At 36.1% G+C, this 14,279-nt stretch overlaps 3 protein-coding genes across 3 annotated transcripts; 2 read left to right on the forward strand and 1 right to left on the reverse strand.

The window, feature by feature from the left end:
• Positions 1,079-4,878, forward strand: LOC109214724 (putative ER lumen protein-retaining receptor C28H8.4). Its single transcript, XM_019378679.1, has 6 exons — positions 1,079-1,362; positions 2,274-2,473; positions 3,636-3,773; positions 3,881-3,961; positions 4,318-4,445; positions 4,641-4,878. Exons 1-6 carry the CDS (start codon positions 1,134-1,136, stop codon positions 4,678-4,680), a joined length of 816 nt encoding a protein of 271 aa, XP_019234224.1. The 5' UTR covers positions 1,079-1,133; the 3' UTR covers positions 4,681-4,878.
• Positions 6,906-12,148, forward strand: LOC109214708 (putative G3BP-like protein). Its single transcript, XM_019378662.1, has 10 exons — positions 6,906-7,044; positions 7,164-7,218; positions 7,358-7,495; positions 8,641-8,929; positions 9,019-9,242; positions 9,468-9,639; positions 9,988-10,109; positions 10,233-10,298; positions 11,187-11,253; positions 11,509-12,148. The coding sequence occupies exons 2-10, from the start codon at positions 7,168-7,170 to the stop codon at positions 11,805-11,807; spliced, it is 1,428 nt and encodes a 475-aa protein (XP_019234207.1). The 5' UTR covers positions 6,906-7,044; positions 7,164-7,167; the 3' UTR covers positions 11,808-12,148.
• On the reverse strand, positions 12,262-14,056 carry LOC109214717. The gene has a single exon (XM_019378669.1). The coding sequence runs from the start codon at positions 13,598-13,600 to the stop codon at positions 12,497-12,499; it is 1,104 nt and encodes a 367-aa protein (XP_019234214.1). The 5' UTR covers positions 13,601-14,056; the 3' UTR covers positions 12,262-12,496.

A 14,279-nucleotide genomic window follows, 5' to 3' on the forward strand; every position in this document is an offset into this window, starting at 1 on the left:
AACAAAGGATGTGGTGCAGTGGATGAGACTGCTCCCTCCTTAACCAGAGGCCTCGAGTTCGAGCCCTGGGTATGGAAAAATCCTTGGTAGGGAGCGCTTCCCCTCGAAAGAGGCCCTACGCGACGCGAATCCGGATATAGTCGGGCTCCAATGCGGGTACCGAACATCGGGTGGGAAACCAAAAAAAAAGAAAGAAGAAGTAATGAGAGCATAAGCTAGTGGACCAAAGTTAATTATGCATGTAGGGCAAATTGAAGGAAATGATGATCAAAATCCAACGTGTCTCTTCCTCTTTGGTGTTACTACGTCAACCAGCGACCCTACTATCAACTACTATAATTTTGTAATACAATAGTGTCTTTTAGGTGATGAGGCAGATTAAAGATTTAAGTTTATATTTTGAAATTATAACTTTAAAATTTAATATTTATTAAATGGTAGTTCAGGGCACGAAGCATCTTATATTTATGTGGGGTTCGGGGAAGGCCGGCAGCCTATCCTGATGCAAGCATCGGTGGCTGATTCAGCAGTTCAAACTCGTGGTCTATAAGTCACACATAGACAATTTTACTATTTCAATATACTCCCTCCGTCTCATAATATGTGTCGTGGTTACTAAAAATAGTTGCCTCAAATTATTTGTCATTTTAGAAGTTCAAGACAAAATTGATTATATTTTTCTTTTTTTACCCTTAATAATCAATTGCATTCACATTTAGTAAAAATATGGATAATGTCATTGATAGACATGACACATAAATTGAGAAAATATTTAATAAGGGTAAAGTAGTCAAAAACTATTCTTTCTTAAGGTGTGTGCACAAAGAATCACGATACATATTATGAGACGGAGGGAGTAAATGACATATTCTGCTTATCGAGACTCAACTAAATTTTAAAGCTAAATTGGATTAGTTCAATTTAGTGTTTTAAAATTAAAATTTAGATATTCAAAAACTACAAAGAAAGTACTATATGTTGCAAGTCTTTCTCATATCAAAACATAACAGCCCAATGCACTAAGTTACCGCTATGCGCATGATTCGGAAAAAGGCCGGACCGCATATATATATATATATATATATATATCTTTTGTATATTGACTAGAGAAGGTGAAGGAGAAGCAGAGAGAGATGGGTGAGAAGGGAGTCCAAAAGCCATTGCAGAAGCTTTTTTCAAGGGTACGAAAGCAGTCTAACAAAGTGAAGACATTCTTGGGTGTATTCACAGTGCTAACATTGCTTGTCACTCTCAAACTCCTTATACATGAACACAACCACTTCTTTGTTTTGGCTGAATTTGCTCATTTCATTGGTATATTGGTTTTGATTTACAAGTTGTCAACACTCAAGACTTGCTCTGGTATAGACTTCTACATACTTATAATTTGTCCCTTTTTTTTTTTTTAACTTTCTTCTCTAGCATACCCCCCCCCCCCCCCCCTTCCCCCGTTCGGTAGGCATTTCCCCGAGGCACTGATATGATGACTCTCTTAATTACACGTGTTTTAGGGAGTTGAACGTTTTATTCTTATGAGTGACCTATGTGAATATAAGTCAAGAGCAAGGATTCAGGAAAGTCAAATTCGATATTGCGAGTCGACTTTCCTGATATGAAAGTGAAAGTGGAGTGAAAGCCGGCCTTAAGCAAGATCAAAAGACGTTTAAGTCTAGTTCCAATCTAGATATAAAAGTCTGAGATCACATTACAGCCTTATTATCAAAGACCAAAAAATATTTTTCTTGAAAAATAGGAAAAGACTTTCTTTGCTTATGTTTTTTTCTTCTTTTCCTATTAGTCCATTTGTCATAGTTTCTAAATTTAGAGAGTGTTAGATAGTGAGACAAAGTTTCTCATGAATTTCCTTCCCTTAAGGCTGTGTTTGGTGCTACAACAGACTTTTGTGCACTACAAAAAAAATATTGGAATTAGCTACTAACGTCGTCGCTAATCTGTCGCTAAATTGTCCTTACCTAGCAGAATTTCTTGATAATCTGTCGCTAATCCGTCGCTAAACGGATTTTTCTGTTTAGCTACAGAATTTGTCCATCACTAAAACCAGATTTTATAGTAGTGACGTGGCACGACCCTTCTCCGGTTCCCGCGCATAGTGGTAGATTAGTGCACCGGACTGCCCTTTTTTTAAGGTTGTGTTTGGTGTGATGGAAGTGATTTTCCATTATAAATGTTTTCTTGGAAATAATTTTCTGGTGTTTGATTGGTGAAGGTTTAATTTTCTTTTTCTAACATTTTTGTGCTGCTGCTTTGTTTAGGGCTTTCATTGAAGACTCAACAGCTTACAGCAACATTTTTATTTGTAAGATTATATTGTAGCCTTCAAATTGAAGGAGATATTCATACTTTACTAGACCTTGTCACTCTTGTGGCTACATTCTGGCTTATTTATATGATGAAGTACAAGTTGAAGTCATCTTACATGGCAGATTTGGATAATATGAAGAAATATGTTGTGGTAAGTAGTTAGTACCTCCCCCTTTTGGGATTTTTTCTCTTATATTTGTTGTTGAAGTAAAACTCAGGCTGTCTGTTAATCCCTTTATTGATTCTAAACTTATTAGCAGGAGCGGAGCTAGAGCATTAGCTGCGGGTTCGGACAAACTCAGTAGTTTTTGCTTAGATCCTATATTTTTATTAGAAAAATCCATTAAATATGTATAAATATCTAATTGCGAATCGAGTACTAGAATGATCTGTAAGTTATGTGGCAAGTTCAGAACCTATGTTGTGTCAGATCCTCGAAAAATATACTACTTTGGAGGATCCGATACACAGCCAGCGATATTTTTGGAGTCCGAGCAACATAGTTTAGAACCGTAAACTTCAAATTCTGGCTTGGCGTGTGCTTATTAGCACATATGCTTCTAATAGAAGTAGGATTATGTCCATGTGCAACACCACACACATAGTAAACTTGGGAGCAGGGGTGAAACTACATAGTCCGAATGAATTTCACTTGGATCCGTTTGTTGAAAAATTATACTGTGTGAATAGGGTAAAAACAAGGAATTTTATAGATGTGTAAGTTGTTGAATCACTTTGACAATCTTGATTTTTTTGAGTCCCCTTGTTAGAATTTTTGGCTCTGCCACTGCTTGGGAGAAATATCTTCCCAATTATTATCTGATCCTCAAACTAACCCCTGTAATATAAGGTCTTCTCTTCATGATTAGAGCAAAAGCTGCTAAGCTATTTGGGAAATATTGTGGCTATTCAAACTTGAAAATTACAGGATTTCTCAAAGTTGCCACTTCTGGTCATATAGGCTGAATTTATGCGTGGTCGACTAAAGTATTAATATTCAGTCGCATAGTGAGCGAGGACAGGATGGAAGTTTGTTGCAGATTTTTGGTCGATCAGTAGTCGACAATGATGTAGCACACAACACTATAAGAATTCCATCAGTTCTTTGTTCAGGCTATGAACTTAACATTGCTAGCTTAACGTTACACGTAGCTTCACCCCTGATCCCGACTGCCTAGATCACGATAACTTTACTCTAGCTGCTTTTATGCAAGATAGCTGTGAAGTGTCCATTGGAAGTGATTTATGTGCAAGTAAAGTTCCTTCATAGAGTCATGACGTTACTTTTTGGATCATTGCTATTTTCTCCACAGATAGTACCTTGTTTGGTGATAGCCTTCTTTATCCATCCACGGACAAATAATCTTATTATCAGTATACTTTGGGCTTTTGCTACATATATAGAAGGCGTTTCGGTGCTGCCTCAGCTTCGCTTGATGCAGAACGTCAAGGTACATATCTGTCATTACACTAATGTTTCATCAAAACATTCTCCGATTAGTTCATGTGTTCTTCCCTGGATGAAGTACCAATAGTATTTCCTATTGTTGTATTTCAGATTATTGAGCCATTCACAGCTCATTATGTGTTCGCATTGGGCGTTTCGAGATTCTTCAGTTGTGCTCATTGGATCATTAAGGTCAGTTTTAAACTAAATACAGCAATTTGTTCAAATTTTAACTCTCTCAAAACCTTTCTTCCCTTGAGAATGGATTTCAAACATATTGCGCGAAACAAGTATTGCACAAACAGCTCGCAGTCTATTCATTTTCTCATGTTCTGAGTTAGTCGAAAGCTTATAACCTGAGTCGGATGCAATTGCACTCATTGCTTTCGCAGAACGTGTGTGTGTATGTGTGTGTTGTATGAACAAAAATTCTAAAATATGTAACTTAATACTTTGTTGTCACACTATTAGCGAGTTTAATGACACGTCATATTCATAGACTTCAAATTCTGAATTCGTCTCAAGTCTGTGTGTGTATACATATGCAGGTTTATGATACAGCCGGTTCATATTTGTCTTTGACTGGAGGGGGTTTCTTGTGGATACCAATGCTCATTTTAGCCGAAATCGTTCAAACATTCGTTTTGGCCGATTTCTGTTATTATTATGTGAAGAGGTGAGCCTTGTAATTCAACTATTTCTTTGAGTCCATACACTTTGATGTATTTGACGACGATTATTTAACTTCTATACACTGACAGTATAATTATATTTGATACTATCAGCGTATTTTAATATGTTATATCCGGTATTTTTATGGACGGTTACGTGTAATTCATCTGACAAATGTTTTTTTTTCTTTGATTTGCAGTGTCATACAAGGTCAAATGATGGTTCGCCTGCCAGCATAGGTGTAAATCTCCAATGACTGCATTTTAGATCTAGTTCTTCTTGTGAATAAATAAATATTATGGCATTGTTGCATTTAAGCTACTTTGCTGATGAATTCTGCACTGAATAAGAATATCAGAGATGCAAAGTCTTAAATGTGGTTGAAACTGATCAAGAATTGCTTTCAGAATCATATAGTAATAAGGATATCATATTACTATAATTTTTTTTTGGTTTTCAATCTGCGCAAAGTCCAATATTTGGTAAAATATTCTCTAACAAAGGCGATATCATACCAAGAAATTAGGTTGGCATTGGGGCTTGATTAAATCTTGATTCGCGTTGGGAAGTCCTACATTGTGAGGTAAAATACTTCTCAACAAAGGCGATTTCATAATCAGAGCTCGAACCGTAGACCCTTAATTAATTATGAATAAAGCACTCTCTAACAAAGGCAACATCATATCAAGGAATTGGGTTTGCATTGAGACCTGACTAAATATGGATTTGCACCGGGAAGTCCCACGTTGGGAGGTAAAATGCTCCTCAACAAAAGCGATTTCATACTCATGGCTCGAACCCCGGACTTTTTATTAAGAATGAATTAAGTGCATTAACAAAGGCGACATCATACCAAGGTATTAGGTTCGTATTGGCGCCTGACTAAATCTAGATTCGCGCCAGGAAGTCACACGTTACGAGGTAAAACACTCCCAACAAAGGCGATTTCATACTTCAAGGTTCGAACCTCAGACCTTTGATTAATAATAAAGGAATACTTACTACTCCACCGCAACCCTTGTTGATGATATTATATCATACGAAAAAGGGTCAAAATTGTCCCTAAACTATTTGATTTGGTACAATAATGATCTCCATCCACCTATTGAGCCAAAAATACCCCCGCCGTTATCATAATGGTGCAATTATTCCCTTATTACTAACGAACTTATCTAAAAGATATAGAAAAATCTAATGAATATCCATGTGTTACCGTGCCATTGTCCTAAATATAAATTCTGCAAATAGAAGAATTTGTACCACCACCACAACAAGAAAAAGTAATAATTTAAGCAAGAAAATGTTGAGTTTGGGAATAAGATGAAATATGTATGAGAATAAAATTCGGGATCTTGACTTAGGAAGTAATACATTAACTGAAATCAAATGGGTATGAGAAAAAAATTCATTATCTCCTCCTCTGATTCAATTTTATGGAGATTGGAGAAGACATGGGGAGTTGGCAATGTGGCATGTTCTTTCTCGGGTGAGTCTGAAGAATCATAATGGTGTTTTTTTCTAAAATAAAAATATTGGTAAAGATTTAAATTTAGACCAATTGGACAATGATACGTGGATATTATTTAAAAATAATTTCCAAAGAAGTCCGTTAGTCAATACGGACATAATTGAGCCACTAAGATAAAAGTAGATGTATTTTTGGCTTAACAGATGGACGGAGGGTATTTTTGTACCAAATTAAATAGTCTAAGGACAGTTTTGACCTTTTTTCCTTTAATTGTTTCATAAAAGAAATGTTGCGAGGACGAAAGTAAATTCCAAATTCCAATATCCAAAGACCTTTTCATGATTATTTACTCTTTCATTTGGCTTAGAAAAAATGAAAACCAAGCATGAATGGGCATTGGGAATTTGCTCCGTTATTAATAAAAATAAATATCCTATTGATTTGGTAATAATAACAGTATGGTTAAACAAAAAATATAAGGTAGTACAAAATTGCTCAATTTTCAATAGTACAAAGCAAACTTCAATCATTTTCCTTAAATTTAGAGGGTGATCAAACTAGCTTATAAATACTTTTTGGCTTATTTACGCATTTGGTAAAATTAAAAATTATAAGTTAAGTGCTTATAAGTCAAAAATAAGCCAAAAAACCATAAGTTGGTCTCCCCAACTTATCAAATTTCAGCTTATAAACACTTTAGGTTTGACCAAAATATTTACTATTCTATCCCCAAAATACTTCTTTTTAGAACAAAACTCTTAGTATACCCAATTCTTCAGCTGCTTATTATTAATTTCAGCACTTTTATCCAAAAACGTAACTGTTTATTTTTTAAATCGCACCTAATGCTTATCAGCTACTCTAAATCAGCTAAGCCAAACCGGCCCTTAGTTACACAATCTAGTAATTACATAACCATCTAACAATAAAAGTAATAAAAAAAAATCAAAGAGTTAAAAAAAAAAAAAACGAGAAAAAAATAGACCAAGACAAATAAACCCTTTTACCCAAAGAATTCAACTCTCCTTCCTCTGCAAAACCCTAGAAATACAACCCCTTCCACTGCCATAGCAGAGAAACAGAGCGAAACAATTAAACAGAGAACTTCAGGGCCTATAACACCACATATATCCAGGTACAATTACCTCAGTCTTTTGTTTTCTATATTTTATTTTTACGTGCTATAATTCTGTTCTATCACTTACTTAGGGTTTTGAGTTTTGATCGTATAATTTTGTTGCCTTTTCATTTAAGGCATATGGAGACTGCAGCGGCGGCAGTAGCACAACAACCCGTCTCTGCTCAAGTTGTGGTATTTTTACTATTAACTATTACCGTTTTTTTTTTTTTTTTTTTTTTTTTTTTTGATTTTCTGAGCTCAGTTCTGTTTTTGGGGGTTAGTTGGATACTGCATTTGGGTTGATTTTTTGTTTTTCTTTTGTGTATAGGTTGCAAATGCTTTTGTGCAGCAGTATTATCATATACTGCACCATTCTCCTGGACTAGTTTTTAGGTTTTATCAAGAGATAAGCAAGCTTGGACGACCTGAAGAAGATGGGTCGATGAGCATCACGACTACAATGCAAGTAAGCTACTGAATTGAAACTAACGTGTATTTTCGGTATCTAGTCTTTTTTGGGGTCGTTTGGTTACGAGGAATTGAGGATAAGGGATAATAATCCCGGGATGAAATGTGGCATTATATTATTCAAATGCTTTTGTTGAACTTTTGATTCCAGTGTAAGCTATCCCGGGATTGTTTATACCGAAATTCTGATATTATTTTTATACCACACTCTATCTGAGATGACACTTTTCTCCCCCAATTTAAACTTCGAAGTAAAAGTTTATCAATGTTTATCTAGTGTAAAACCTAACACATGTTTTATATTATGCGCCATATATACCAATAAAAGTATATCCAGTAATAATTTCGTCATCATTTAATTGTTGTATTATGATCCCCACATTATAATCCTATTATAAATTGTTGACAAACGAAATGACCCTGAGTTTGTTTTGAGGTTTTGTATGTTAGGTTATAAAAAAGTAAAGACTTTCTAGTCTTAAGTTAAGAGTCCCTAATTTGTTTTTAAAGATAAATTTATTAAGTGCCGGGAAGAACTTCTAGTGATAAAGAGCCCTTACTTTGCCTTAAAAGATAAAATTATTAAGTATTGGAATGAAACATGTCCAAATGGAACAAAGTATATAATGGTGAGTCATATAATCGACCACAACTAGTTTGGAATTGAGAAATAGGGTTTTGCAGTTGCGGTCTTCCTTGTGTCCTTCTCCCGGGATCTTAACGTAGTTTGTGAAACTTTCTTCCATTGTGTCCAAACTATGTGCTGTTTATGATTATAGCGCTGTGTCTTTGTGTCTATTTGGCTAGTTGCAAATTTTTTACAATAAAGGCGATGTATGGGCTGCAAATTTTAGTAGTTGTTGAATTGATTTTACGTTCTGCACTTAAGCGGTTAGTCATGGATATGTTAAATGCTGTGACGTGGAGGCTTGCGAAGATTGCCGGTGCAGGTTTTTGGGAATATAGAATTATTATCTTTTCCAAGACTTTGAAAATTGTCAAACCTTGATCTACTCACGTTTCATTATACGAACGAGGTGGAGTTGACAGTTTACTTTGCCACTGTGCTTGTTCTCTGTGGTAAGTTTTGAGTTTAAGATTCTAAAGCCCGTCATTTTCTTTTGTTTGATGTCAAACACACAGGCAATCAATGATAAGATACTCTCACTAAACTATGGGGACTTCAGAGCGGAGATTATATCTGTGGATGCGCAAGAATCCTACAATGGGGGAGTGCACGTCCTTGTGACTGGATTATTGTCTGGGAACGACAACGTGGTCCGGAATTTCTCTCAAACTTTCTTCCTAGCACCACAAGACCGAGGATACTTTGTTCTGAATGACATGTTTCGATATGGAGACAGTGTCAATCAACATGTTACTGCCGAGGTCCCGGCAACTAATGTGGTGGCTCCTGTGACTCCTGAACAAGGTAATATAAGCTGATAGGTTATTTTTTTGTTTGATCGTGACCTTAAATTGGAACTGAGCATTGAAGTAAGTGTTTTCTATTTGTTGCAGATCCCCCTCCAGTGCAGCAGAATCACATTTCTGAGCAGAGCTCACCATCAGTGGAGGAAGCTAATGAGGGAGAAGTTTACAACCCACCTGAGAATGGTGACATGCCCGTCGAAGAGGAAGTTCCTGTCGCTGAGGTTGTTGATGAAATGCAAGACGACTCTCAAATAGCAGTTGAATCTAACATCAAAAGTGAAGATGCTCCTAAGAAGTCATATGCTTCAATTGTAAGTTTGTCCCCCCCACCCCCCCACCCACCCCACCCCCCACCCACAAAAAAAAAAACAGAATCCTATCGCTTCCGCATGTTTATTTGTGAAGGGCTGAACAAGTTTATTTGTGAAGGGTTGAACAAGATTTTAAAGGTTTACCGTTTACATAAGAGATTTTTGGAGGGGGGAGGGGTATGATGGACCTTTATTAAGTTAAAACAATTTGCAATATTTTTTCAGGTCATGCATCTCAAGGAAAGTGCTGCTAGTTTCTCCCCTCCTCCTGCACCTGCTCATCGGAAGCCTACGGCAAAGAGCGTTGAGCAAGTGAATCAACCTCCTATAACAGCGACTGATGACCCAGCTTCCAGCGTAGATTCTGCTAATGACGCGAATAACCAAGAGGGAGAAGGCATGCAACTATGCTATTGTGCTCCCATTTTCTACTCCCTTCGTCCCAATTTATGTGACACTCTTTCCTTTTTAGTCAGTCCCAAAAAGAATGTCAATTTTCCTTATGCAGAAACAATTTATCTTTAGAATTCCTTCTTTACCCTTAATGAATTAATTTACAATCACACAAATACTATGGTCTGTTTTAGACCACAAGTTTAAGAAGTCTTCCTTTCTTTCTTAAACTTCACGTCTAGTCAAACACCGCCACATAAAATTAGGACGGAGGGTGTATCTCTTTTTAATTTTGTCTTGCTGCTAATATATTTGATATCTTATTCATATGTTCGCTTTTAACTGCCTCCAGCAACTGAAGGCTATTCAATCTACATAAAAGGCTTGCCTATGAGTGCAACTGTGGCGTTACTTGCAGATGAGTTCAAGAAGTTTGGGCCTATCAAGACTGGAGGCATTCAAGTCAGAAACAGAGTATGTGGTTTGCCCTAACATTCTAACTAACTACGGAAAAAGCAGAGTAAATTGTTGGTTAATGGATTTCTTTTTTTTGGGCGCTCGCTGATTCTGTAAACAATTGTAATTGGCGGATGACAGCATCAGGGATTTGCGTTCGGTTTTGTGGAATTTGAGGTGGCAAGTGCTGTGCAAAAAGCTATTGAGGTATCTTCAATTTCGTTCTCTATATATCATGTCTAGTTTATTAGTCTAACAATTGTATTGCTTTGAGAATCATTGATAAAATTTGTTTTTAATGCCGATTAAGATTATTGTGGCTTACTGTCTTAGCTAATTTATTCATAGCTATCTGAAATGCCAGGTCTAGGCAAATTGCGACTTGGTATACTTAATCTGCACTGTATTTCGATAAAACTTTATCAGATTTCCCTATAATTTCAATTGCTGTGATGAATCCTCGTAGAAGATGAAATGTTTGGGATTCTTCGGAGAGACCAAATTATCCCTTTTTAATTCTTTAGTGGTCCATCAAATAGAATGGCTAAGTTTCATGTAGAATGTACTGGTTATGAGCCTTGTGAAAGTCTTTGTGTTCAATTCTTCTTAGAAAAATAGTATCTCCATCATGTATTAGAGTTAATACCGGAAATGCTTAAGATAACTTACATAGTCCTTATATTATGTACACTTTTATACGGTGTATTCCAACTCGTGTATGTTTTTTTATGTCTCATGAACTTCTATCTAGGTAGGTTTCATCATTAGTCTTACTTTACTATTTTGGGAATCTATTGTTTCTTCTTTGCAAGTTTTATATGATGCAATTACCCTTCTGATCTTCAAGTGTAGCAAAGTTTAACCACTGGCCTTACATTGTTTCTTCAATGTAAGGCCCCAACTATAGAAGACCCCAACTATTTCCAGACCCGGTTTAGTTGATAAATCACTTTTTAAACGTGTCTTATAAAATGAAGAAATTGATTTTACATAGTCAAGAGTATTAATCTTTTAGTGATATCATAATAATTTGAGTATTTTTATGCTGGTATCAACCTACCATTTTTCTTGATAAATTTTTGATCTATATTTCAGGCATCTCCAATTTCAATTGGTGGACGCCAAGCTGTTGTTGAGGAAAAAAAGTCTACAAATTCTCGAGGCAAGTTTAATATTATCCTTCTGAAGTAATTAGAGAATGACTGTATAGTTAATTGATGGAAAATTTTGAAAAAAATGCACAAATGACATGTGGTAGAGTTCTTGAGAACAAGAAATTGAACCGACTTTTAGCCCCAGGAGCTGTTCTTTGTATTTCAGTTTTCGGTTATCTTATCAGTTCTGTTCTCTATAGCACAGCGACATTCTCTCTTACATTTATCGAATTTTTTTGAATTGATTATCTTCCTCCTTTCAGGTAACAACAGGGCTAGATTTCAGTCCGGAAGGGGTTTTGGTTACAGGAATGATGGAGTAAGAGGTCGAGGAAACTATGGAGGTGGCAGGGGCTACGGTCGAGGTGATTTCGAAGGAAGAACTGAGTACAATAACAGGGGTGGCAACCGCGGCTGGTCATCAAACCGTGGTGGGGCTGATGGATACCAGCGAACTGATAACACAGGTGGCAATGCTGCGCGACCGAATCGTGGTGGAGGGATGCCTAATGGAATAGCCAAACACACAACAGCATGGGTTTCTACTGCACCTGAAATATAGTAGCTTAAAAGCAAACGTTCAACTGATTATAGTAGTTCTGAAATTGGCATTTTCTAACCGTTGACGTCCCGGGTAGGAGAAGTTTTGTCAGGAGCAACGATGTTTTTGCAAGAGCTCTTTTTGCTAAATTTCAGTTCCCTAATTTCCCCTTTAATTGGTATAGGTGGGGTAGGAATTGAAGGTAGGAATTTAACTTTAAGTAGCTTTTGTTAAGTAGTATATAGAGTATCTAAGTCTCTAGGAAGAGATTCTCCAGTCATTTTTACAGGCCTCTCTGTATCAGTTGAATTATTTTTGTTTGGAGGCTATATTGTGGCAATTGAGGAAATGAGTTTATATTAGCTGTAAATCTCTCATGGATTCTATTGTCGGTGGCAGGTAACAGGTACCCGATGGAATAACGTAGAATGCTACATAATTAGATTAATTGTTGTACGATGCTAGAGTATGATACATTAAATACAAAACTATTTACTTGATAAGTAGTGTAAATTTCTTCATGTTCTCCTTGCTGCTAATTTAATTTATAAACTCTCCTGTGTAAGTTTTCTCACATCGATTTCCAAATCCGGATAAAGGAAGAGGTTGCGACAGATTGACAACCAGCGTAAAACTAGTTAATTTATAATTAATCCACACAATACATAATTGTTGTTGTAGCTAATTTAATTCATAAAAAACCAATTTCATTAGAACCCATCACCACAGTGCACCTTCTTGTTATTCTTGTTTACATGATTTAGCCATCCAAATCCTCTAAATGCCTTAGAAATCTTGACAAAATTAGGCTTTCCCATTCCCAAATTCATCTTTCCAGCTGAAAACTTTAATGCTTGTAAACAACACAATTGCTGTTCATCCATTTCTTCTTCAACCTCATCATATTCTTTCTTATAGCCCTTCAGTTCTCCTTTCTTTTTTATCTTTTTCAAACTATTTTCTCTTTTTCCCTTGTTCTTTTTTGTGTCCATTTCATGTGTTTCCCACAACAAATCCATTCCTTCACTATTGCTATAACTAGCATTGTGTCTTTCCTCAAATAGTTTGCATGCTAATGTCCTTTTCCACTCTTTTTCTTTCCTCATTGATCCATAACTAATTCCCACATTATCAAGATTTTCACTAAGTCCCTTAGAATGGACATTTCTCACTAGTACCTCATCCTTTTGTTTTTCAATGTTTTTTTCAACTTTTTTCACTTCCACATTCTGACTCCAAGTTGTGTTTTCAAACTCATTTACTTCTTTGAAGAAATTTTCCAATGTCTTCTCCTCTATGACATGCTTAGTACTCTCCATTTCAGCTGAATTTTCTTCTAAATTTTCTACTAAAGACTCATCTTTGTCATGACATGAAGAATCAAGAAAAGGGGTGGTTTCACTTTCCTCAGCTGATGTATAGTCCAAGAATTCAACAGAGTTTTCTTCAACATCAATCATCGACGTGCCAAACACGATCTCGTAGGCTTCACATTCCTCCAACTTGTCAGTTTCATCGTCCCTTTGTGATTTTAATCTTGATTCAAAGAACTTTGTGGAAGTAGAGTTGTTGTGAAGGATGAGAGTTGGAGAGATAGTAAGAAGGCCAAGAAGCAAAAGGGTAGTTGTAATGAAGAGAGGAGAGAGGAAAGAGAGGAGTTTAATAATGTAAGGTGAGAAGAAAATGAAGTAGGAGAAGTAGAGAGGATGAGATAGAATGAAAGAAAAGAAGTGAAAAAAGTATGACATGAGAAGACTCAAAATTTGAGGCCTAGTTGAAGTAGTATAACTTCTTGGCAAGCACAACTTAGACATTTTTCTTAATATCTAATAGTTCAGTATTTGATGATGTTGTTGTTTACGTACTTGTCGTTTTGAGAATTAACGACTAGATTCTGTTGATTCACCGTCCATTTGTCCTTTAATTATAAGGGGTTGAGAAAGGACTTGATTGCGAACACTCTTCTTTTGTTCTAGAGAAGTGTAACGATCCAAAGAAACTCTCCTGGCTTAACTACTGGTCAACTGGTGACGTGTCACATACCCTGAAAACAACAACCGCTACCGTTAATAAGAATGTGAAAATTAGTGGAGGGGAGAAGAAGGGGAATTGAAAATTAGAAGATGGAGAAGAAATGGGAAAGAAGGAGAAAGAGGAGGATTTTGGTGTTATATTTTGTTTAGGCAGAGAAATGTTGTGATTGTTATAGTAAATGTGGTGTGAATGAAATGAATAGAATGTGTTATGTTTCTCTATAAACCTCTATTTGGTTGTGTGAGAATCTAAAAAGGAAAGTAATAATAGAGGGAGAGAAACATCATTTCCTTTGGAAACTTTTCTTCTTCTTTAACTACCATGTAATTTGCCTTTTTCTCTTGAAATTTGCCTAAACTAACAAAGGAAGGAGAAACATCATTTCCTTTGGAAACTTTTCTTCTTCTTTAACCACCAAATAATTTGCCTTTTTCTCTTGAAAATTACCTAATCACCCTG

Source organism: Nicotiana attenuata, chromosome 2 (assembly GCF_001879085.1).
Source record: "Nicotiana attenuata strain UT chromosome 2, NIATTr2, whole genome shotgun sequence".
Taxonomy (NCBI): domain Eukaryota; kingdom Viridiplantae; phylum Streptophyta; class Magnoliopsida; order Solanales; family Solanaceae; genus Nicotiana; species Nicotiana attenuata.